The sequence below is a fragment of the Aedes albopictus genome, chromosome 3 (assembly GCF_035046485.1).
Source record: "Aedes albopictus strain Foshan chromosome 3, AalbF5, whole genome shotgun sequence".
In the NCBI taxonomy this organism is placed as follows: domain Eukaryota; kingdom Metazoa; phylum Arthropoda; class Insecta; order Diptera; family Culicidae; genus Aedes; species Aedes albopictus.
The window spans coordinates 272,065-296,448 of NC_085138.1; the positions used below are offsets into that span (position 1 = coordinate 272,065).

The following is a 24,384-nucleotide window of genomic DNA, read 5'->3' on the forward strand; positions in this document are numbered from 1 at the left end:
TGATAATATTCAAGAAAACATTAGGTAGCAGCATCCTGTTTTCTTCTAGCCTTAGGCCTTTTGGCGCCCCTCTGAAGCTGGCGGGGGCCAACCTGGCCAACCGCACGCTACGGCTCTGGGTATATCCCTTTCGAGACGGAGCCCAAAAAAGTGAAATCTCCATAGAAATGGCTCAAATTTGGCTCTCCAGAACTCTCAGACTTTTTAACAAATCTAAATCTTCGCCATTTGGAAGAACTGGTACCGTAAAACGAGGTATCATTGATCAGCGGGGTAACATTGATCGGCTTGCCCGACCTCATGGAATGTTCAAATAAACATTTTTAATTTAATCAGTTTCTGTTCACGAATGGTATTTCGTAATCAGCTATTACTTAGCTATTACATGATATGGAATTCACGAGAATTGAATTTCATAAACCTTGAAATAAATCGATTTTTCCTTAACTGTGTATTACATTTTTTTTTTGTATTTGTGAATTTTAACTTAATGCTAATTCTTCACACAAGTTTTATTGTTGTGTTAGATGTACTATTTTAACTTGGAAGCATTTTTCTAAATTTAATGCACATTTATAGTGCTCTGAAGTTAATAGCACTATGAGATCTCAGCAATCTCATTTTTGATGGCCTACTTTCAGGTAATTTCGGGCAGAAAACAACTATATCAGATAAGTGAATCGTTCCTTATCAGGGACATCAAAATGTAAACGTCTCGCATTAAAACCTGAATTTAGTTGCTCCCATAGGATACGAAATTCCTAGATAAAATTCGAGCTATGAAAGCAACTAATGGTGCGAACAAAAGGCAACCTGCCAGAGAAAATACGATTACAGGATTGACTGATGGACCAACAACATTAATGGAACCTCGTCATCCTGTCATTGGAAATTGTTATCCAATAGGGTAACTGGGCCAAACATATGTTCTGTGTTGTATGTATGTGTCCAAATGTGATGACCTATTTTATTACGCATTTGTAGTGCTCCACTATATATGTCATATTTCTAATATGCATTTGTAGTGCTCCATTATTTTTGCGCAATATGTGTTCCATAACGCAAAGAGATACATTGTCAAACATTCATGCCTGGTAGGAATTCTAGATACAACATTAGGTTAGAAATTACTGTATAACTTCAAGATGATACCCTAGAATTGGAATTAATAAACGAAAGTTTAATGAAAGTGTTATTTTTCAATGAAATATACGATTTATCAAAGTAGGCTATCAATTCCTAAAGTCATTGCCTACCTTTAGGCGTAATTCGTGGTTTGGAGGATTTTAATCTTAAATTTTAAATAACTCAAATGTGTACAGCTTAATCAGGATCGGCAGATGATCGCTTTCCCCAAGATCATCTTTGATTGACCAGAGAACGCGATTGGAGATGCAACGAGATGCGAAGGAAACGTCAATGGCTGTTTCGTTTCTTCCGCGGATGTTCCACGACACGAGGTTTTACCATTTTTTCCATTATCTTGGAGGCGCAGCTGGTGAGCGCGATCGGCCGGTAGCTGGATACTAGATTGGCTGGTCCGGACCCTTTGGGGTTCGGGACTACCAGACTCTATTTCCACCCGGCTGGTAGCACACCCGAGGCCCAGATGGTGTTGATGGCCTGAAGTAGGCTGCGCTTGCAGCCGATGGGGAGATTCCACAACACGGGGTAACCAAGCTCGTCTGGCCCGGACGATTTCTCTTTGGCCCTGCTAAGGGCGAATTCCAGGATGGTGAAACTTGAAACGGCGGTCCGCGGGGATGGGTGAGCTTTTAGAAAGGTGGCGGGATATCCTTCCATAGACGAGAGACCGTGGAAATAGTCTACCAGGGATTCGGCTATTGTTTGCGGGTCCCTGGTGGGCGAGCCGTTGATGTTTAGGCAGGCGCCTTTGCCCTTCGCTTCCCTTGTATTAAGTTGACCTTTTGCCACAGTTCGGCGGACGACTGTTGGTCGTTTATGGAGTCTAGGAACTCCTTCCACGACTTTTCTTTTGCCTCTCTTACCTCCTGGCGGCAGGAATTCCTACGGCTTTGTACTCCCCGCTGGCTCGATCTATTCGGCCGGGGGTTCCGGCTGTAGGTGTTTTGTAAGAGGTAGCCGCATCGTTGCGGTAGCGCTCCGGTGGGAGCCTGCGCCGCGGGGGGCGGGGCTGGTTGTCACTGGTAGGTCACTGCTCAGGCCCAGCCATCAAAGGGGATTTGCTGATGGACCTTTCGACCTATTTTGGTGGTCCAGATGTAACGGTCGATCCGAGAGACCTCCACTCTGTTGAATGGTAGGTACATTCTTGGAGGTGCATCACACAGCTCAGTGGAGAGCTAGGTATCAACTGGTAGGTAAATGGAAATAAATTGTAAATAAGTTATACCTAGATTGAATAAAGGAGAGGCGCTGAGCTGGTAGCGATATCAGTCAGTGCCTGGGTTTGGAGAACAAAGCCTCGCCTGTGTTTTTATTTCCAACACACTCGATTAAACTCTTGCAGGGCGATAATCCACGGTTGATCCTTGTTGATCAGGATTTCAGGATCAGGAGCTCCAGATTGGCAGATTGTTGCAGAAGAAATTTACTGGACGTTTACGTTGCCGTTGAAGTTTACTGAGGGCAAAGTTTTACTGGTTTGGGTAAGGTAGGCCCAGGGTGGTGTTCTTCGGTGTTGTTTGCATTTGTGCCGCGATGTTCCAGCCTGGATCGAGAAAGACTCTTGTCGAAATGGTTCCCAATCGACTGTAGGCGGAGCGATTGACCGCGTGCTGTCCAGCGAAGGTTTCGATGTTGGTTGCGCGGGAGATGTTGCGTGTATTCGGTGACCTTGGCGACGCCGGAGTCGGCCTGTCCATGCCAGTCCCCCAAAGGCTTCTTGTTGGGGTTGCAGGTTAGCTATCCCTCTAAGCAGAATATCCTCTTCGAATGAGTGTAATCAGTTTTGTACCTTTTAATTTTTTAACCTTTGACAAATACGCGTATTGGGTCTACCACTTGAAATCTTACTTATTAGTATGGTGTGCCAGCAGTTAAAGCACTGCATGAGTATGACCAAGTCGGAAAACAGTCATATTCGAAATTGATTTATTCCGGCCTGATCGAGTCTTGAACTGTGCAAACCAATAGGGGTAAATTCTCTGCTTGTTATTAATGCCTGGGGTGGCGAGAGAACCGATGCTCGTGGTGCGGCCCTAATGAGGGTTTGTGAAAATCTTGACCTGATGATCATGAACGATGGTTCGGGTACTTTCTTCAATGGCTATGTCTCCTCGGCTATTGACGTCACTGCCATCAGCAGAGAACAGGCTGGACGGTTCCGCTGGACCATTTCCACGGACCTTTCGGGTAGTGATCATTACCCCATCCGGATAACCGCAAACGCCGCAGCACAGCTAGTAACACGACGACCGAGATGGATTCACGAGAATGCCGACTGGGAGTAATTTGAGGATCAGATCCGACAGCGAATGAACACCTCTATCGAAAACTTCACCGCAGTCGTTAAGGACGCTGCCGAAGTGGCGATCCCAAGAACCAGCGAACAGCCAGGGCGCAAAGCGCTCCCTTGGTGGAGTGAGGAAATCAAAGCGACTGTCAAGAGAAGAAGAAGAGCCCTTCGGGCTGTTAAGCGGTTACCGGCGGACCACCCTGGAAAGCAGGAGGCTCTCGAAGCCTATCGAGCCCTCCACCTTCAATGTAAGCGAGCCATAGCAAAGGCCAAGGCCGACTCATGGAAAGCCTTCTTGGAGTCCCTTAACCCTGCACAATCTGCCGCGGAACTCTGGGGAAAATCAACTCCCTCAGCGGAAAGAGGAAAACCACCCCTATCAGCATCGATGTCAACGGGACCACCCTCTCAGACCCCCCAGCGGTTGCTGAAGGGCTAGCCGAATATTTCGCCGAGCTCGTCGCCTTCGACCGGTACACCGATAGTTTCCAGCACCGAATCCGTGATCTCCCGGGAATCAGCAACTTCCCGATACCGGTTGACCTGAATAACGACCCGCTAAACCAGCCTTTTCCGTTCAGGGAACAGGGCTTTCATCCAGGGATGAGCAACGGAAAATCGTCTGGGCCCGATAACATCGGGTACCCAATGCTGAAACACCTCCCCGCGTCGGCCAAAACCTCTTTCCTCGAACTCGTCAACCAAATGTGGAGGGAGAACTCCTTCCTCCAAGACTGGAGGAAGAGCATAGTCATCCCGATTCCGAAAGCCAAGATCAACACTCGAGACCCGACTAAATACCGACCGATCTCCCTCACTAGCTGTGTTGGGAAGGTCGTTGAAAGAATGGTAAACCGACGGTTTCGTGAGAAGCTAGAAGCTGAAAACCGCTTCGAGCACCACCAGCATGCTTTTCGTCCTGGATACGGTACGGATACGTACTTTGCGCAGCTCGATCACCTGTTAAAAGAAGCCCACACGGAAGGACGGCACGCCGACATAGTCTCCCTCGACATCTCGAAAGCCTTTAACAGACATGGACCCCACTAGTCCTCCAGCAACTGGTGGAATGGGGTTTCACCGGGAATATCCTCGGCTTTATCAGGAACTTCCTCGACCAACGTTACTTCCGAGTATGGGTAGGAAACTCACCATCGGAAGAAAAACCTGAGCAAACCGGTGTACCCCAAGGGTCCGTCCTCGCTGTGACCCTTTTTCTGATCGCCATGTCCGGCCTACACACGCGACTGCCTAAAAACGTATACCTCTTCATCTACGCTGACGACATCCTCATTCTTGTTTACAATACTTAGTTTCCTCATGGGGTTGGGCCTGTAAGTCTAAATTAATGAAGCTACAAGTCCTACAAAATAGGTGCATCAAATTAATATTTAAGTTACCATTTTTACATCCTACTGTGGAGTTGTTGTACTCAAACGAAACTTATAATATACTTCCTTTATTAGGATTGTGTGATCTGCAAACACTTCTTCTAGTTCATGATATTCTCCATAACGTGCACATTGTAATCAAGTGATGAATGTTGGAAACCGTTTGCACAACACTAGACAGCTTGGACATTTAGCGCGTATAGGGGCTTCGACCAACTTAGGGCTGAAACGTTTTTCATGTATTGGCCCATTTAAATATAATAGTTTACCACTCGAACCTAAACAAATTTCCAATCGAAATCTGTTCAAAAACCGCGTTAAAAAGTATTTAAAATCAAGAGTAAATGAATTTGTGCTATAATATCAAAACCATTACAAAACCACTTTTAAATTGTTTTTTTTTTTTATTTTTTATTTTTTTTTTATTTCATTGTTGTTATCTTGATCAATTTGCTGGTCATTTGTCTTTGCTTAGCATTTGTTTTTGAATCAGCTGTAAAGTTTGAAAAAAAAAAATGATTGAAGTCTTGCTGTTATCAAACCTCCATAATGTTATTATTTTCTTTAATATAAGTGTATCAATTAAATTACCAAATGTACTGTTTAGAATTTCATTAGAATCGAAAAGTAGGTTTTGAAGCTTCTTTGATAGAAAAACACTTGTAGATTCATACAATACCGATAGTTCGACCGGCAGCTTGCGGGTGTCAGGAAGACTGGCCATGTTTGAATACTATATGCTGTTTTCTTAATAAATAGTACGACCTGCAATCGTTTCTTCGTTATTCTATCTAACCTTTGGAAATTTGAGGCAATACATATAAATAATTTTTCAAATAAGATCTAAAAAGATAAAAATCTTAGTAATCCAGAACTTAAATATTATTAGGCTTTGTGGCTGTTGTCAAAACTTATGTTTTCAAAAAATCCCTTAAAAGGAGGCTTTACTCAACTGGGATTTTGTGTAAAAACTAGTATATAGTTACTCGCTCATTTATTATATTTCATTAACTTGTTTTTTCTCAGCTATTAAATGTAGATTTATTATTAGTGTTGCCAACTGGCTGAGAATAGATGCGTCCACTACCAGGGGACTCTAGTAACACCTTGTGTAAAGAGTTTGGTGAGTGGAGGGTAAAAAAAGCAAAAAATGCATTTGTAGCGCTCTGGCGTGATACAGGCTCAAGCAAGATAGCCTCAGTAGGTACAATTGCCAGCTTTCAGGCAATTTCGGACAATGATTAATTAAATTGCATGCGTTAACAGGGACATCAAAGCGTAGTCGTCTCTTATTAAATCCGTATCAGTTGGATTAGAAATTCTTAGACTGATGTACCAACAACATCTATGAAATCTCGTCATCCTGTTATTAGAATTGCTATCCACTAGGGCAAAGGGCACATTTGTGTTGTGTGTAATATATGTGACATTTTAGTTTATTGCGCATTTGTAGTGTTTCACTTTAAGATGTTCTATTTTTATGCATTTATAGTGCATTTAGTTCACCACTGGACTATCGCACAAGTTTGCAAAAGTGCAAAAACGTAAATGAAAGTGCGCGATTGCAACAAATCAACTCGGTGTGTTCAGAGCACTTATTTAGCATAAATCGAAGAAATAGTGCGCCGAAGACATCACTGGATTGGATGTAATCGCGCACTTTTATTAACGTTTTCGCACTTATGAAGACTGAGTGCGCAGTCCAGTGGTGAACTAAATGCGCAATATAGTATTTCACTTTATAACCGTAATTATCTGTGGACCGTATGCGCAATGACTTAAACCGGGGTCCCCTGATAAAAAATATCAAAAAAATACGATAAATTTTATTGTTACTAAACCATTTTTTCGAAAATTATTCGCCATTAAACGTATTGTAATTTACACAGCACACTCAACATCACCCCCATTGTTCAATACCATTCGGCGAATAGTAAATGGCACTTTTAAAAATAAAAATTGGTGGTCGTCATGCATCTTAACCATAAAATTTTGAGAAAATTTTCATACACTTTTCCGCGAAAAACAATAGAATGTATTGTGTTTTTATGAGACATTTTTGGAACATTTTTCAAAAGAAAATGATATATCCTAATGTTACAATACATATACAATTAATTGAATTGCGTCGAATAAATCGTTGCTACAATAAGAATATAGTAATTTTTGTTGTTAATTGTAAGCAGTTTTCGCTTTAGAAAATCCATAGAATTCATATTTCCAGCTAACATTTATATCCCGCATTTACGAGCACTAATGGCCGCCAGAATGATATGCACATTTTATGATAAGAATCAAACACTCTTATGTATGTTTGGTATGTATTGCTTGGCAGCTGTTGATAAGATCTATCATCATTTTTTTTCAAGTAACTGCCAAATATCACAAGACAGGTCATATGATCCATACCAAGTGGTCAACGTTGTATGGAGAAAATTGCAATTTGATCGCATTAATCCGGAACAAAGCTTCTTCAATCTATATTAGCGTCCAAAACAACTGTGCCAAATTTGGAAGCGATTGGTTGCTTTCCCGTATTACGCATTGCGATTGATATTTGTATGGGAGTTAGTAGGAAACGTACTTTTTTTGCATTTTACTCATCAGTTGAATTATTTTGTCTAATACCATGTAACAAATGACGTTTAAGTATAGCCTAGGATATGCCAAAAAGCTTTGCCGAAGACCGCAAAGTGATCCGACGCTTGTGAAAAAAGTTATTTGCTTGGCAACTTAGGCCAAAAATTTAGATTTCATTATTGGTGTTATTCCTTTACATGTTAAGCGTTAAGTACCACCGTGCAATCTGTGCATTATAACATTTTTCACAAATGTCGGATCACTTTGCGGTCTTCGGCAAAGTTTTTCGGCAAATCCTAGGCTAAACTTCAACGTCATTAGTTAGATCGTTTCAGACAAAAAAAAAAATCAATTTATGAGGAAAATTCAAAAAAGCACGTTTTCCCATACTAATTTCCATACAAATTTCAATCGCAATGCGGAATACGGGGAAGCAACCAATCGCACAGTTTGCACAGTTGTTTCGAAAGCTAAAAGGAATCGAAAAAGCTTTGTTCCAAAAAATCGACTTTGTTGACCCAGCGTTTCGATTCAATATTTCACTTTTCACGATAAAATTCTGTTTCTACTTTAAGATGCAACGATACTTTGGAATAAGGGGTATACTCACTGTTTAAATTTGCATGATTCATGCATAAAAGCGACCACAGAACAGCGAGAAAACAAGCTGGCAATCAACCCAACTATCTATCAAAGCAAGGGGTCATATGGACTTTATGCTCCTTATATTTCCTACGACGAGCGGTTGCCGGATGGGGGCGCTCTGAAATGATCCCAGTTGACGTTGACACTACTGGAGCAGGGCGGTTCCAAGTCATTGCTCACATACACTAGGGAAAGTTATACTCATCGCCGTCATCCAGCAGTGGAAAGCGCAGCATCAGCCAGGGTTTAGCTCAGAGCAGACAGAACTGGCAACAGTACATTACGAGTGAAGTTAAAGAAATATGAGATTGTTATCTCGAAGAATGATTACGTGCTGCTGTTAGCATTTATTAGGTCTTGAAGTGGCTTTCGCCTTCCTCCAATGGTTGCGGTTGAAGATTGTTTGCCATGGTTCAGTTTTGAAAGAACGACCAGCCAACTGACTAAATTTCCTCTCGAATCCCAATGAAAGTAGAAGGATTATGAGCTACAGCTAGTAGATAAGCAACAGTCCATCACCATTCACTGGTTAAGAAGCGAGGGTTGGGAGAAAGAAAGTGTTGCGGTCTTTATGGAATATTGGCACAGTAGATATCCATTAGTATAATAAGAAACTCCTTTTCTCACACTTACTGATTTTTATCGAAGTCAGTAGTTTTTCGACAAAATTAGTACAGATAGATACAGATGATCGAACGGTAATCGTTTCAGTAAACCAAAAGTAAGAAACTAATTTTAAGTAAATTGTAGTTGTAGGATAAAAGATTTTAAGCTACATAAACTGATTGATTGATCTTGGTTTTGAGTGTTGGGCGTTGTATAGGCATGTATTAAGCATGTGATTCCCATTTTTTTCCTACGAAAAACAAAGGATTCAATCGCTGTTGGTTTCGTTTCTTACTTTTGTATTTTTTGTTAGAAGTGAGCAAAAAGAACGGAATCGATCAGTGCCGTAATCGCTTGTTTTCGAATAACATGAAAACAAGGGTAAGATTACTGATGGCACTCATACCCTACTTCTCTTTTCATGTTTAGTCCGGGTGGCAAAGCAAACCTGTAAAACTGTAAACGTAAAACATTGATGAATAAAAGTGCAAACAAATCTTATCTTAAAAATAGAATAATTTTCATAATTTTGACTTGGAAACGAATGCCAACTTATTTGGTAAAGTGTGTTTAATAAAATATAGTATTAATAATAATTTCGACTATAATTTCTGCAAAACTTTTAGTGCGTCGACTCAAGTACGACGCACTGAAGACGACCTTACAGTTGCGGTCGAATTACATATCTGTCTGTTAGTTGTTAGTAATTTGTTAATATTCTAATATGAAATCCTACTTAAACTAAGCATGCAAAAGTTTAGAAATTGTACTACCCTAACGTTACTGTTATACACATAACCACAAGTACACTAAATAACATGAACTCCATATACTATTGTAACCATTACACGAACAATACATACAAAACACACGAAGTGAGACGAAAACGGTCAGAATGTACATGGACTGGACAGTAGTTAGTAGCCAAATGATAGCCCATCATTAAATACGGCGAAACTAAACGCGCGCGCATCATCTTGAAATAAAGTGTAGTTTTTTACTCTAGCATAAAATAAAGTGGTTTAACTCGCAACAATAGTTGAAGTTATTTGGGGAACGGAAGAAAGTTCAAACCACACGGGAGTTTTGGAAGTTCGAGTTTGGTGTTTAGAAACTAATAGTAAAAGTGGATAAGGAGTGCTTGAACAAGGAGTTGGGAAAGGGACTGAATTGAAAAGGACTTGGAAGGAAAAGTGATTGCTTTAATTTGGAACACAGCGTAGGACACTGGATTGTGAAGGTAAACTCAACCCACGAACCGCATCCCACAACATTTTTGGTGCCGTGACCAGGATCGGCAGTTGAGTTGGGAAGGTCGTTGGCCCTGAGGACAATTGGGTCATTGTGGCTTGGAATTTGGACTTTGGACGGCAACGGATCCATATTGGCTGGCTGTTCTTTGTGGTGAAACATTTCAACGTCTTCCACCATCTCATCACTCAAACGGATTGGCGCGGACAACTCACTGTGGGAGACTGCAGGCATTTTGCAGCGGAATATAATACAAGGCCTAATTGCATTAGACCACAGGTGAGTGGCGTTCCTGCTTCTTTAAACCGTTGAGTGGTGCTACTGGGATTCCCTTTCTCCTTTCCTGTGAGGTCCGAAATCTTCAATCAACGTTTTACTGCGACGACGCGACGGTACAGTGCATAATAGACGACTGTGATCAGCTATCGCGGTGAATTGGATCGACACTTCTGTTGTGCACTGGACGGATACTCGTGTATGGAGATAGAGGACGGCTTGGTAGTATTCCTCGCTATACAGACGACGGCGAAGTGATAGACGATCGGCAGTGATCTGTGTACGATATCATCGGTTGGATTCGGTTGGACCACGTGACTGTTCGGATTACCACTACTGCAGAGGGGTATACATCGACGCCGGTGTTTACATCCTGTGATATATATTATACAAGGCCTATTGTCGACAGGCCTCGGGTGAGTGCCTGTCCAAATATTTATCCCTCTCGTTGTGGTGCTTCTTGGGTCTTTTTCACCCTTTCATGTACCTACTGGCGGTGGTCATCGATTGAATCGTCGCGTCGGTGTATTGGACTGTTTACATCTGACTCGTTATCGGAGGTGGCTTCGCTGCGCGGATCGGTGGATAGTAATACGAGTAATACCAATACGGACCGGCATCGATTGCAACACGGAAGGTTTGGCAAAGACGAGAGGCGGTAAGCGAAATTTTGGATTGACGATTCGGAGTTGGAGTGCGTTTAGCGCTGCACTTTTAAGAATTTGCTATTTTGGGCGGTGTGAGGCGAAACATTTTATTTGATCAAGGCCTGTTGTAGACAGGCTACAGGTTAGTAGCTGTCCAACATATATATTCTGGGTTTGGTGGTGCTGCGTAAGATTTCTTTTCTTTCATTGATTGTCGGCAACGGAGCTATTTCGCTCGATAATTTTGGCTGAGCACATACGACAAGATCAGCAGCGTGGACGATATTTGGTCACGGGCGGCTCTGCGTCGGCATATGCAGTTTCTGGAGGGTTATAATCCGGACACACAGTATGGGCACGTTCAGTCAAGGCTGGACAAGTTAGAGGAATCTTGGGAAGAATTCAACGAGTTGCAAGAAGAGATTTGCGAGTTGGATACAGAGGGTGAGCTTGAGCAGGATACGAATAATGCGTTTGCAGTATTCGAAAATCAGTATTACGAGATTCGTGCTGCTGTGTTGGGGAAATTGGTACCTGCCCAACCAGTACCAAATTTGGATAACTCCATTCGGAACACAAGTGCATTGGGAATGCACACGGGGGTTCGCTTGCCACAAATATCGTTACCTGAGTTTGATGGGGATTACAAAGGGTGGCTGTCATTCAAGTCCACCTTCGTCTCGCTCATTCATGACTCACTGGAGCTCAGCGATGTGCAGAAATTTCATTATTTGAAATCTGCCTTGAAAGGGGAGGCGGCCAAGTTGATCGAGTCGTTAACAATCACTAACGACAACTACGCCATAGCATGGGATACTATCACGAAGCGGTATTCAAATGAGTATCTGTTGAAGAAACGGCATCTTCAGGCACTCATGGAATTCCCAAAAATTGATAAGGAATCGGCGGTGCGGATTCACGGTTTGGTGGACGAATTCGATCAACGACTAAAGATATTAAAGCAGCTGGGCGAAAAAACCGAACACTGGGGAGCGATGATTGTGCATTGGATGTGCTCGAAGCTGGATAATCACACTTTGCAACTATGGGAGGACCACGCGGCATCACTACGAGATCCAACTTTCACAGCGTTGACGGACTTTTTGGAGAAGCGGACGAGGGTTTTGGATGCTGTACAATCAAACTGTAGTAAGGCCATCAGCGTGCAGCCGAAGGTGTTCGTGAAACGTGAACGGTTAGCAGTACATGCGTCAATGGAAAGTGGGAGAAGTGATCCTTTGTGTCAATGCTGCGGTGAGCAGCATTATTTGGTGAAGTGTTCGAAGTTCCAGAGTTTCGGGCTGAAGGAGAAATTGGACTTTGTCAACAGCAAGCGGTTGTGCAGCAATTGTTTCAAGTCCGGTCACTGGGTTCGGGATTGCAGTTCGAAGTTCAGCTGCAGGACGTGCGGAAAGAAGCATAACTCCCTCATTCATCCTGGGTTTCAATCCAACAGCGGAAGCAACGACTCCGAGGGCAATACTCCGGCTGGCAACTCAACAAGGAAGAATAATGCAACTAGGTCGCATGTTGTAACGGAATCAGTGGAGGATAATCAAAGGGAAGCAGAGGAAAATGGGTCGACTGGATCGTATAGCATTGGAACGAAGCAGGGAAGCGTAGGTTCAAGCGTGTTTCTGTCTACGGTGCTGGTAAAGGTACGCGATCAGTACGGGGGAAGCCAGCTGGCTCGTGCGTTGCTGGACAGCGGATCGCAGGTGAACGTGATGAGTGAGAGACTATGCCAAATGCTCAAACTCAAGCGGCGAACAATATGTGTTCCAATAACAGGAGTTGGACAATCGGAATCTACAGCGAAACATGCCGTCAGCGCAACGGTGAGTTCCAGAACCACGGACTACACTGTTGGATTGGATTTCTTGGTGTTGCAACGAGTGACTGCAGAATTACCTTCGACAACAGTTCCGATTTGTCATTGGAAAATCCCAAATAATCTCCAACTGGCAGATCCTCAGTTCAACGTCAGTGGCCGCATCGATCTATTACTTGGCGTTGAACACTTCTTCAACTTTTTGTACGAGAGGGAGATGAAACGGATTTCTCTGGGTCCCGAGTTACCCGTGCTCGTAGATTCGGTATTTGGATGGATCGTGGCTGGCAGGGATGCAAGTCTGCAGCAGAAAGTATCAGTTCGTTGCTGCACGACAACTACGGTCGGGAATCTGGAAGAATTGCTGGAACGGTTCTGGAAGGTGGAAAGCTGTGACGATCAACCGGCATGGTCAAAGGAAGAGCAGGATTGCGAAGAGGACTTTAAGCGTACTCATTCGAGGGCGCAGGATGGACGATACATCGTACAGTTGCCAAAGCATTTCGGCTTCGAACGGATGTTGGGCAATTCGGAAGTTTCAGCGCTGGAAAGATACCGGAAACTGGAAAACCGTTTGGAAAGGAACTCTACCATGAAGGATCAGTATCACGCATTCATGAGAGAATACCTGGAAATGGGACACATGAGGAGGATATCGGAAGCGGAATTACAAGCAGAAGCTACGGGAACGGGTCAACGGAAGGTTTTCTACTTGCCGCACCACGCGGTACTTAAAGAAGCAAGCACAACGACCAAGGTGCGCGTCGTCTTCGATGCGTCGGCGCAAACGGACAACGGCTACTCTCTCAACGACGTACTACTGAAGGGGCCCGTAATTCAGGACGATCTTTTGAATCTGCTTATTCGCTTTCGCAAGCACGAAGTGGCACTTGTGGGAGATGTGGAGAAAATGTACAGGCAGGTGCGGCAGGACGACAACGACACTCTTCGTCTTCGAATATTTTTTCGCTTCTCCATAGACGAATCAATTGACAGCTACGAGCTGCTTACCGTGACGTACGGGCTGAAACCATCATCATTTTTGGCAACCCGTGCTCTAAAACAGTTAGCTGTCGATGACGGCTCGGAGGACTCCCCAGCAAGCGCTGCGTTGGAAAAGGATTTTTACGTGGACGACTACATCGGAGGTGCCACATGCGTGGAGGAAGCCATCGGTCTGCGCGAAGAATTAACGTCGTTGATGGCGAAAGGAGGATTCCCAATACGGAAATGGTGCTCGAATCGCCCAGAAGTCTTGGCTGGAGTACCGGAAGACCAGTTGGGAACAAATCTTTCCATAACCTTTGAATTGCACCCCCACGAAAGGATCAAAACCCTTGGGATTATTTGGGAGCCGAAAGCTGATCAACTTCGGTTCCTGTTCAGCACGGACGATCATGAAGGAACATGGACTAGGAGGAAGATTTTATCTTCAATTGCCAAGCTGTTTGATCCGCTTGGATTGATTGCTCCTGTAGTGGTAACTGCCAAGATAATCATGCAGGAGCTGGCTTTACTGCAAACCGGATGGGATGCTCCGGTGCCATCACATTTGGAGCAGAAATGGATAATTTTCTATCGCTGTTTAGACAAGCTGGCCAAATACAGCATCCCAAGATTTGCCTTTATTACGGATTACGTCGACGTACAGTTCCACTGCTTCGCCGACGCCTCGGAATTTGCGTACGGAGCTTGCCTATACGTTCGCTCTGCCGATAGCTACGGGAACGTACGTATAGAACTTAGAACTTCTTTCAGCCAAGTCTCGTGTTGCACCACTTAAGCGGCTGACAATACCGAGATTAGAGCTTTGTGCAGCCAGAGAAGCTGCACGTCTGCATCAGACCGTTGTCAAGGCTCTGGCACTGGACGACGTTCAATCCTTTTTCTGGTCGGACTCAACCGTTGTTTTGCACTGGTTGAAAGCTCCACCAAATACGTGGAAAACATTCATCGCCAATCGTGTTTCCAGTATTCAAACTACAACATTTGGACATTCTTGGCAGCATGTAGCCGGGAAAGAGAACCCGGCCGATTTAGTTTCTCGAGGAGTTCCTGTAGAAGATTTTTTGAAGAGCGACCTTTGGAGAAATGGACCCATTTGGTTGAAGGAAACACCGGCTACCTGGATGATCGAAGCTTCCGAACCTCTCCCGAATGAAGTTGATTTGGAACCTCGTATCATCGTTCAATCAAACACTACCTCAGTGGAGCCGAACTGCTTATTCTCTCTTCGATCATCCCTGCTACCTCTCCTCAGAATAGTGGCACGTTGCTTACGATTTTTGAACAATTGTCGACGACCTGAGCAGCGGACTTCTACAGCATTTCTTTCTGTATCAGAAATAGCTACCGCCAAAATGTGTCTAGTACGTATAGTACAGGAAGAGTCGTTTTCGGAGGAAATCAAGACCTTGAAGAAACGTTACCAAGTTCCCCACAAATCACCATTGAAACTTCTTCGTCCCTTCGTTGATCGGGAAGGAATCGTCAGAGTTGGTGGTCGCCTTCGTCATTCCCTTGAGGACTACGCTACCAGACATCCAGCAGTACTTCCGCAGTCGCATAGATTTACCCGAATGCTCGTTGAATATTACCATCTTCAGACCCTTCACGGAGGACATCAAGCAACTCTTGCAGTCATGAGACAGAAGTTTTGGCCGATTCATGGGAAAAGAGCCGTCACTTCTGTTCTTCGAAAGTGTCACCGTTGTGTTCGCTTCAACCCAACGCCTATCCAACAGCCAATGGGGCAGCTCCCATCCGTCCGAGTACGCCCAGCTCGACCGTTCCTCATAACTGGTGTCGACTACTGCGGACCCTTCTATTTGAAGCCCCCCACCGGCGAGCCGCTCCACCGAAAGTTTACATCTCTGTTTTTATATGCTTCACGACAAAGGCCATTCACCTTGAGCTTGTCATGGACCTCTCGTCAGCCGGATTCATCTCTGCGCTTCGTAGATTCATCGGCCACCATGGAATCCCGAAAGAAATCCATTCCGACAATGCGACAAATTTTCAAGGTGCGAAGCATGAGCTACATGATCTGTACAAACTTTTGAACAGCAAGTTAGGACAGACTGTTATTGGAAGCGAAATGTCCCAGCAAGGAATCTTGTGGCATTTTATTCCTCCCCGTGCTCCCAATTTTGGAGGACTTTGGGAGGCAGCAGTCCGCTCCTCCAAAACCGCTCTGAAAAAGGAGATTGGGTCACACCAGCTGACTCATGAAAACTTCTGCACCCTTCTGGTACAAATTGCAGCTGCCCTCAACTCAAGACCTCTTTGCCCTTTGTCAGATGACCCCACTGACCTGAATGCCCTCACACCAGCCCATTTCTTAATCGGGACGTCAATGAAAGCCCTCCCCGACCCCGATTTCACAGTCATACCCTCGAACCGCCTGACCCACTATCAGCAACGACAGCAGATGTTTCAACGCTACTGGCAGCGCTGGAGCCAAGAATATCTCACCGGACTTCAGCAAGCGACCAAGCACATTCAACCAAGCCCCATCCGCACTGGTAGCATCGTGGTAGTTCGAGAAGACAATATACCTCCGCTGGACTGGCCATTAGCCAGAATAACTGAGGTTCACCCTGGAGCTGATGGAGTCATACGAGTTGTCACCATACGAACTTCCAGAGGAACTTACAGGCGCCCAGTTAACCGTATTTGTCCATTACCCCTAGAAGACAGCACGGATGGGAATTAATTATTAAGATTGAATTCAAGTGTTAGTAGAGATGGTGTTAGTAAGTTGAAACAAGTTTCAAGGGGGCCGGTTATGTTAGTTGTTAGTAATTTGTTAATATTCTAATATGAAATCCTACTTAAACTAAGCATGCAAAAGTTTAGAAATTGTACTACCCTAACGTTACTGTTATACACATAACCACAAGTACACTAAATAGCATGAACTCCATATACTATTGTAACCATTACACGAGCAATACATACAAAACACACGAAGTGAGACGAAAACGGTCAGAATGTACATGGACTGGACAGTAGTTAGTAGCCAAATGATAGCCCATCAATAAATACGGCGAAACTAAACGCGCGCGCATCATCTTGAAATAAAGTGTAGTTTTTTACTCTAGCATAAAATAAAGTGGTTTAACTCGCAACAATAGTTGAAGTTATTTGGGGAACGGAAGAAAGTTCAAACCACACGGGAGTTTTGGAAGTTCGAGTTTGGTGTTTAGAAACTAATAGTAAAAGTGGATAAGGAGTGCTTGAACAAGGAGTTGGGAAAGGGACTGAATTGAAAAGGACTTGGAAGGAAAAGTGATTGCTTTAATTTGGAACACAGCGTAGGACACTGGATTGTGAAGGTAAACTCAACCCACGAACCGCATCCCACAACACTGTCATAGGATGCAAATACATTAGAATTTAAATTAACAGTATTTTACTCGATTTTATTTTTTGCTTTTAGAACAGTTTTTCAATCAAGCATTGAAGGAATATGTTGGTGTTAATGAGAAACTATTCAATATTGTATTCATACTCGCATTTGCAGCAGCTCCTCTTGCAGCGTCTACTTCCGAAAGTTCAGAGTTGGTACTATTCGATAGGGAGGGTTCGTTTATTAAGTGACTTAAATATCTTCGAATGAGTGTAATCAGTTTCGTACCTACGAAAGGTGTTCGTTTCGTTTCGTAAGGTACGAAACTGATTACACTAATTCGAAGAGGGTATTCTGCTTAGACCTTAGAGGGTTCGAAAAGACGGTACAAGATTAAATATCTTGCTCTTATCAAAGGTCGATACAGGGTGTACGGTAATCGATAAACCATAAAGGTTCAGTGTAAGTGTTTTGACATTGTCATAATCCGAGGAATATTTCCACTTTGAACACACTGACAACGTTAAAAGGAGTTGATAAGAACATCATCACAAAACGAAGTGGGGGTAATGTCGAAAGCGACAAATGGCACTACTCCACTTTAATTCAACAACAGCTGCGACAAAAAAAATTGAAAGATACTTTTCTTCATTTTCGACAATGCATTGGATTGTTGCTTCGTATCAAGTCATCCTTCGCAACCCCGTTCACTTGCTCCGATGCCAACATAAATGTTTTTCACATTTCGAAAAGATTCTAAAACATCTATATCTAAAGAATCATGCAGCAAGCAACGAGGCGCTGGCTGTGGTATTTTGATTGGGATTGACAAAAAAATCAGACCACGTAGCAACAATAAATTCGAGGCACGTTGCCACTTTCGACAATTTTCTGATAGAGCTTTAGGAAAAAAAAATCCAGATGGGATCAGAGTGGGTTGTGGTGTTTGCGCAGTACACGAGGTAGTTGTGGAATGCAAATACGGAAAACGATGCTGTGATGCCTTCCGGTTGAGCTATTTTCTTTTAATTCAAAGGATGCTTAAGGTTGATGTTTTTGGTATTTCAGGACTTGCTTTATGTATTATGTGTTAAAATATCATTCCTTGTAATTTTTAGGATTTTTCATTGTTAAAAATGCAGACTATGGTCGTCTTATAAGACAACAGTGGTGCTTTCTATTAACAATTGGCAAATACAATAAAATTGGTTCGATTTTGGATTAATGAAATGAAGAAACTTTTTTTTTTATCTGTATTAACGAGATTTTTAGCCCTAGGCTAGTTCATCTCGGGACCCACGCTTTACTTCCCTTCCGAAGGAAGAACTCACATTTTGCGAGTTTTGTCGGGAGTGAGATTCGATCCCAGGTCCTCGGCGTGATAGTCAACTGTTCTAACCATCACACCAGGTCCGCTCCACAAATGAAGAAACTAAGTCAACAATAAATTGTTTCGAAATGCATGAAAGAATTAAATCTTACGCAGTTGGACTCATCACACGACCCACCAAATGAGTAATGACGATTGAGTTGTGTACATGGCAATAACTCAAGCCGGCTGCATACTGATGGACGCTGGCTGGTTCAAATCTTCCTCCGGCTAGGACGCGCTCATTGTTGTTGATGGCTGGCCACCCAAGATGATTCGCAAGCATCAATCATCGAGTTGCCGAGTTATTATTCCGCCTAACCGCCAACTCATTCCTCTGCGAGTATCACAGGAGGTGAAATTGAGATTTATTTTAGTCTTAAGGGTTGTTCCAAGGTTAAATGTTGTTGGTCTCATTTACGGCCTTCTTTCCACCAAACCGCTTAATTAAAGTCGTAATTTTTCATCTTTTAACTGAAAGGCAGTGTTTTGGCTATAGCCACCGCATCACCATTCCTCATAAACGTTTTTTTACTAAAAAGGTTTCTGAAAGCATAATCGATGAAAAATGGAGCTGAAATGTGGCTTATTTCTGTAGTTTTTCCGCTTCTGTGTTTTTTTTCCGATATATAATAGGGGTACGCACTAAACAGATTAAATTGCTGCGTAAGCCATGATTTTTTGCAAATGAAATAATCAAAGATTGCCTTGGTGATCGCGACGTTTAATCAATTTAATCAGTTTACGCTGTTAAGTGAATCCCCCTAATAATGTTTTAAACATGCTTATTATGGAAAGGCGCACATATTTGAGTATTGTAATTTATATATATTTTCAGAGTAAAGTTCCCCCGTTCACTTAAACAGAGGCTGAGTGACATATTTTAAATTAGAAACAAAAACACATTGATTTTCCCTGAAGGTTTCGAGTGTAAAAATTACAAGAAACAAAAATGCTCCGAAAATAATTGTATATAGTAGTATATACAAATAGTAATGGGCGTGTGATTGCCTCATCAATGTTTCCCCTTAACCTCATTCACCATTCTCGAGATGAAACTTTAACACTAAACATGCTGTTTTGGATTCAAACTCAGACCTCTTCGTGGATGTGTTGCAGGCGACACTGGAGAAGAAAAATATGTACATTAACAAAGTTAAATATTAAGGTCATTTTTTCCAAAAATGCCTTAAAGTATTAAGGTTGTTTGAAGGACGCACCCAACACAGTTTTCAAACTACATGAAACTGCTACATTAATTAGATGCTACAATTATCATGTTTATCCAAATTCACAGTCTAGAAGCAAATTGAAGTGTTTAAGAAAGGTCATAATGGTCATATTCGAAACAGTAACTAGTGATCTTCCACTAAACACTCTAATTAACTGGTACACTTAGTTCATCTTTATTGTTCTATTTACATATATACACATATGATATTTACGAGCGCGCGCGGAGGGTGCTCTGATTGAACCCGCAGGACTGTATTGGGTGGCAGTCAACTACTGTACTGAAGGAATTTTCTGTTGTTGGTCATAGAGAAGGAAACAGTGGAAAGACAGGAGTACAAAGAGGGGGGGGGGGGTTTGCTTACAAGGCATTTTGTAGCTCTGCCTCGTATCCAATATATACGATCGGTTAGATGCGCGATAGATTCCTTTGTCCATTCTATTGGTTGCAGACTAAACAACATCTGCTATTCGTAGAGAGAAGCAGATGATTGTTACGAATCACTTTTTTTTTTAATTTCTTTGTATTTGTGAATTTTAACTTATTGCTAGTTACGAATCACTGTGGAATTGACCCGGACTACAAAATAGTAGATGTGTGGCTCTACACACAACCTATGTGGAATATTAACTGAAGTATGATCAGCTGTGTGCGATACTGGCTATCACTCAAACGTATGTACCCGTGGCTAGATTAATATGTTTTTCACTATGGGTGCGAACTGTGCGGACGAGTGGACAAAATGCGAAACTTTGTTCACGTTAGGCGTGAACATACTCCCCGCCATGAATCCATTGGTCCTTCGAGCCAGATAGACGCTCGGGCCCTGGACGTCCCATCGCTTCTGAGGACAGAAGCTTATATGCATCGAACGTAATCACCATTGCGACAATTCAGCGGACGCCATTGCAAGTTAGTCTGTGGGACTCCAATTGTCCTGAAGCCATCATTGAAAACGCCAATTTTACCATCGTCTACGCGGGATTACGCACCTGAGCAGTGACAGCCTCCGGAAGGTTCAAGTGTATCCCGACATGTGACATACAAGTTCCCGAAAGTAATTACATCCCAAGTACCATACCCATAGAACACATCTGGTTCGCCAACCCTCCGTTCGTTATTGCGTGCTGCTTTCAAAGTTGTACCATAGGGTTGACGAATCGCGAACACACCGCTGCAGCTATCCTCCGTTCGTTTTCTCCCGCAATGCACTCAACGTGATTGGGCTGGGAGATATGTTTGCGTGCAGTCAAACTGTACCATAGGATCAGCTACGTCATCACACCACGGCACGCTTGCCAATCTTCCGCTCGGAATCCTGTTCCTCGACACATTCGTGCTCGGACCGGAGGGATTCACCATTGCGTGCAAACCATCTAGGAATGCACCACAAGATTGGCAACTTTCACCGAAAATGCAACACTACAACACGTCATCATCACCAACATCCAAGCCTACAACCATACCGCCAGTCGAAAGGATTCCTGGCCCAAGCTCGGGGGAATCGAGCGTGTTCGAGGAGCAACTGTAAAGAGGAACAAGGCTCTCCGTTGGGCTACGGACCCAACGGATGGGACTTGACCGCAGGCAAGTACCCTTAAGTTCCTTTTGCAGACAGTCTTTATCCGTTTCAACCTTTCAGCCTCGTTCAGCTTCCGGATTCTTCAGCATCCTTCTAAAGCTGTGTGCCTTTTCTTCGAAATGATCACCACTCCGGAATGCGATCCGGACCGATGCGTTTAGGCGTGATCATTTTCGCTGAACCGTATCGAAGAGTCGCTTCTAGTGCACATTCTACCACATAAATCCACCTGACGAACGGTCTTTCGACTGGCACACTTGCGTGACAGACGGTCGTGTCATGCGATGGCCATCAAACCAACAACAAATACAAGGATCACCGGTACGGGCGTGCTTCTCATATGGAACGTTTAAGTTGAATCCCCAATGATTCAAGGCGGGGAGTATGTTCACGCCAAACGTGAACGGTCATTCATTATTTTGACCGATTTTCCTTTCAACGTACACACATTCCATGCCGTAGTAAATTTGGCTGAAATCTGCACTACAGATAGCAACAATCATCCCAAACGATGTCTTCTGTTCCCCATTCAACTGTGCTTATATCTATACGGCTGATCGTAGCACAGAGTCTAAACCAGTGGTTTTCAACCGGGGGGGAATTCCCCCCTAGGGGGGAATTTCGTCCTCCTAAGGGGGGAATTGTCCACCCAAGAAAACTATTTTACTTTTATCAATTTTCACCCTGAAATTGTTCAGTATATCATGATTCATCGTCAAGAACTCGCTTCCAAGACGTAACTGACATCTTTGAGCATTAAATCAAATTTGAGCTTTAGATCAAATGCTTAGAATTGTTAACTTGGATAAAGACAATGCTGTGAATTCAAGACTTTGCCAATATTGGTTCCGATCTTCAAAAGTTTTTTAACTCACCAATGTGCGTTGCTTGTCAAAAAGAAATGTGACGGATCGTTTCTTTGAACTCAAATATGAAGTCAAGGTTTTTCTTGAACTCCAAGGCGAACGCGGACTTTTGGACAATCCTCATTGGATTCAGCAGTGCTGACATTTTCGAGCAATTAACATCATTTATAGACTCTCTCAATGCGTTTCCAAGTAAACTGCACACGAAAATCTCAATCTTATAATTAACAATGCTTGTAAGGCTGTTATCACTCATTGACAAAAACACAAAGAAACATTCCTAAGAATGTTGAATAAAGGCCCGAAAAAAAAGTTCCAATGTGAGTTCTGGGTTCACAAAAGCGGCACACACCCCAACATTTGGCTATGGTTTTGCGAGTTTTATTAACATACGTGACCATTTATCTTCGCGAATTAGGATTGTCATATATGCTGCTGATAAAAAAAAATCATTGGAATAGACTGGGCATCGAAGATAAAATGAAGTTTGCTTTGTAAATGCAGCTCCAAGGATTAAATTACTAACTGAGATTGTACAGGTGCAAGTTTTGCATTGATTTTCAAATAAGAAAACTGTTTTTTTCTTCTTGTTGGTGACTAAAAATGAGATCATTTCTCAACAAAGTTTTATGATCTTGCTGCATAATTGATTGTTTTGATACTGTTAGATGCAGGGGGGAATGAGATTTTGGGAAATCCAAAAGGGGTGCACGGACTGAAAAAGGTTGAAAACCACTGGTCTAAACGTATCACCGACACAATAGAAAACGTTTTGGATTCCGAGCAGTTGCACATCGTTTGGAAAACAAATAAATCAGCAAAGAGATGATAACGCAGAAGCGCCGATCGGTCGTGTGAGGATACACATTGTACACTTCACATCGCACCCCCCCTCCTCTTTTCTCTGCCGATCCAATCGATCTGCATCAGCATTTGAAGGCAGTACTATAGTTGACCGCCGACCTGTAACATCTTCATTACGTCAACGCAAGATATAACCTTGTCCCACGGAACGGGAAGGGTGCAGTTAGCATTAAACATGAATTGTATATAGTGTATATAATAAATGGACTAATAATTCCACCAAAATATAGTTAGTTCACTGTTCAATCAATTTGTACGTGTTTTCGTTGCTAGTGGAAGACTTAGTGCCTAAACTACACTATGGTCCAAGTATTACTCTTCTGCTATCTGCATCCCGGACCACGAGTACGGCCAGTGATATCCGGCGTCAACAGCTTACATACCCGTATTAGCTTCCCCGTGCAATCTTTCCGATTCCGAAATGACACCCGATACCCGTAAAAGCCAGAAGAAATTTTACGATGCTAATCAAAAGCCACGCCGTTACAATTAATGGCCGCCATATCCTCGCCATACAATATACCGGTAATTAAATGGTTAATAGTGTTTAGTTTCTCTCGTTTGTTCTCTCCGTCTGGCATGGCAGCGATGAGCATCACCCAACGATCTCCGGCCGCGAAGTCGGCGAATTCGATTAACCCCAGCGTGTGACTCTTGATGTTCACAATAAAGCAAATCCAAACTTCCAACTTCTGCCAACGTCGTCGAGCGAGCGGACGATATGCCATATATCATCTCATGGTGTCCAGTTTGACTTTTATGGTGATCACTGTGAGGCTTGCTAATGTAAACCGACGACGATGGACATTTGACCTGAATTTATTGTGACATTCAAATAAAATGCTGCTGTGCGATCGAGCAAACACTATAGTGGACGCAGAGGGAAGTCAAGCTTGAAGATTGAAAAAGATGGCTTTTTCAATTACGAAATTTAATCGATATAATGCCTAAGCTGTTTTATTTTCTATTAAGTTCATCATCATAAAGCCTGCTCATGTTGAAACCAGCGTGAAGCCTGGCGTTTCCTGCCGTTTTGTTCTTTCAGAATATCTTACAAACACAACTCGTTATAGCTTTCGTGTGTCCTTAGCACGGTACAACTCTTCCATCGCTTCGCGATCTCGTTCTTCCTGCTGGCGCTTCTCCATCCGGAAGACTGAGTTCTGCCTGTTCCGTGCCTGTCTGTAACGTGCCTCATTCGCTCTCGTGCGGTGTTGCAGCATTCTCGCCCATGCTGCATTCTTCTCGTTTTTCAACTGTTCACATTCGCCGTCGTACCAGTCGTTTCTGTGATTCGGAGTCGCGAAGCCTAGTGCTATAACCGAGATACTACCTATGACGGATCGGATGTCCCTCCAGCCATCTTCAAGTGTAGCTGCGCCAAGCTGCTCTTCCGTTGTTGGTAGGGCCACTGCTTACTGTGTAACGTTTTGCGTTTTTTAGTTAAATTTAATG

The 24,384-nt window shown here is 43.2% G+C and overlaps 2 protein-coding genes across 2 annotated transcripts in view; both read left to right on the top strand.

Moving 5' to 3' along the window:
• The first annotated feature begins 3,458 nt into the window (after positions 1-3,458).
• LOC134289590 (uncharacterized) lies at positions 3,459-4,489 on the top strand. The gene is made up of 2 exons (XM_062855615.1): positions 3,459-3,687; positions 3,852-4,489. The coding sequence occupies exons 1-2, from the start codon at positions 3,459-3,461 to the stop codon at positions 4,487-4,489; spliced, it is 867 nt and encodes a 288-aa protein (XP_062711599.1).
• A 6,660-nt stretch (positions 4,490-11,149) lies between these two features.
• The window catches only part of LOC134289594 (uncharacterized), a 54,287-nt gene continuing 41,052 nt past the window's right edge, over positions 11,150-24,384 (top strand). The window contains exons 1-4 of the mRNA XM_062855620.1: positions 11,150-14,395; positions 14,451-14,844; positions 15,411-16,258; positions 20,867-21,144. Coding sequence (XP_062711604.1) covers positions 11,150-14,395; positions 14,451-14,844; positions 15,411-16,258; positions 20,867-21,144 — 4,766 coding nt within the window. The remainder of the gene's footprint in view (positions 14,396-14,450; positions 14,845-15,410; positions 16,259-20,866; positions 21,145-24,384) is intronic.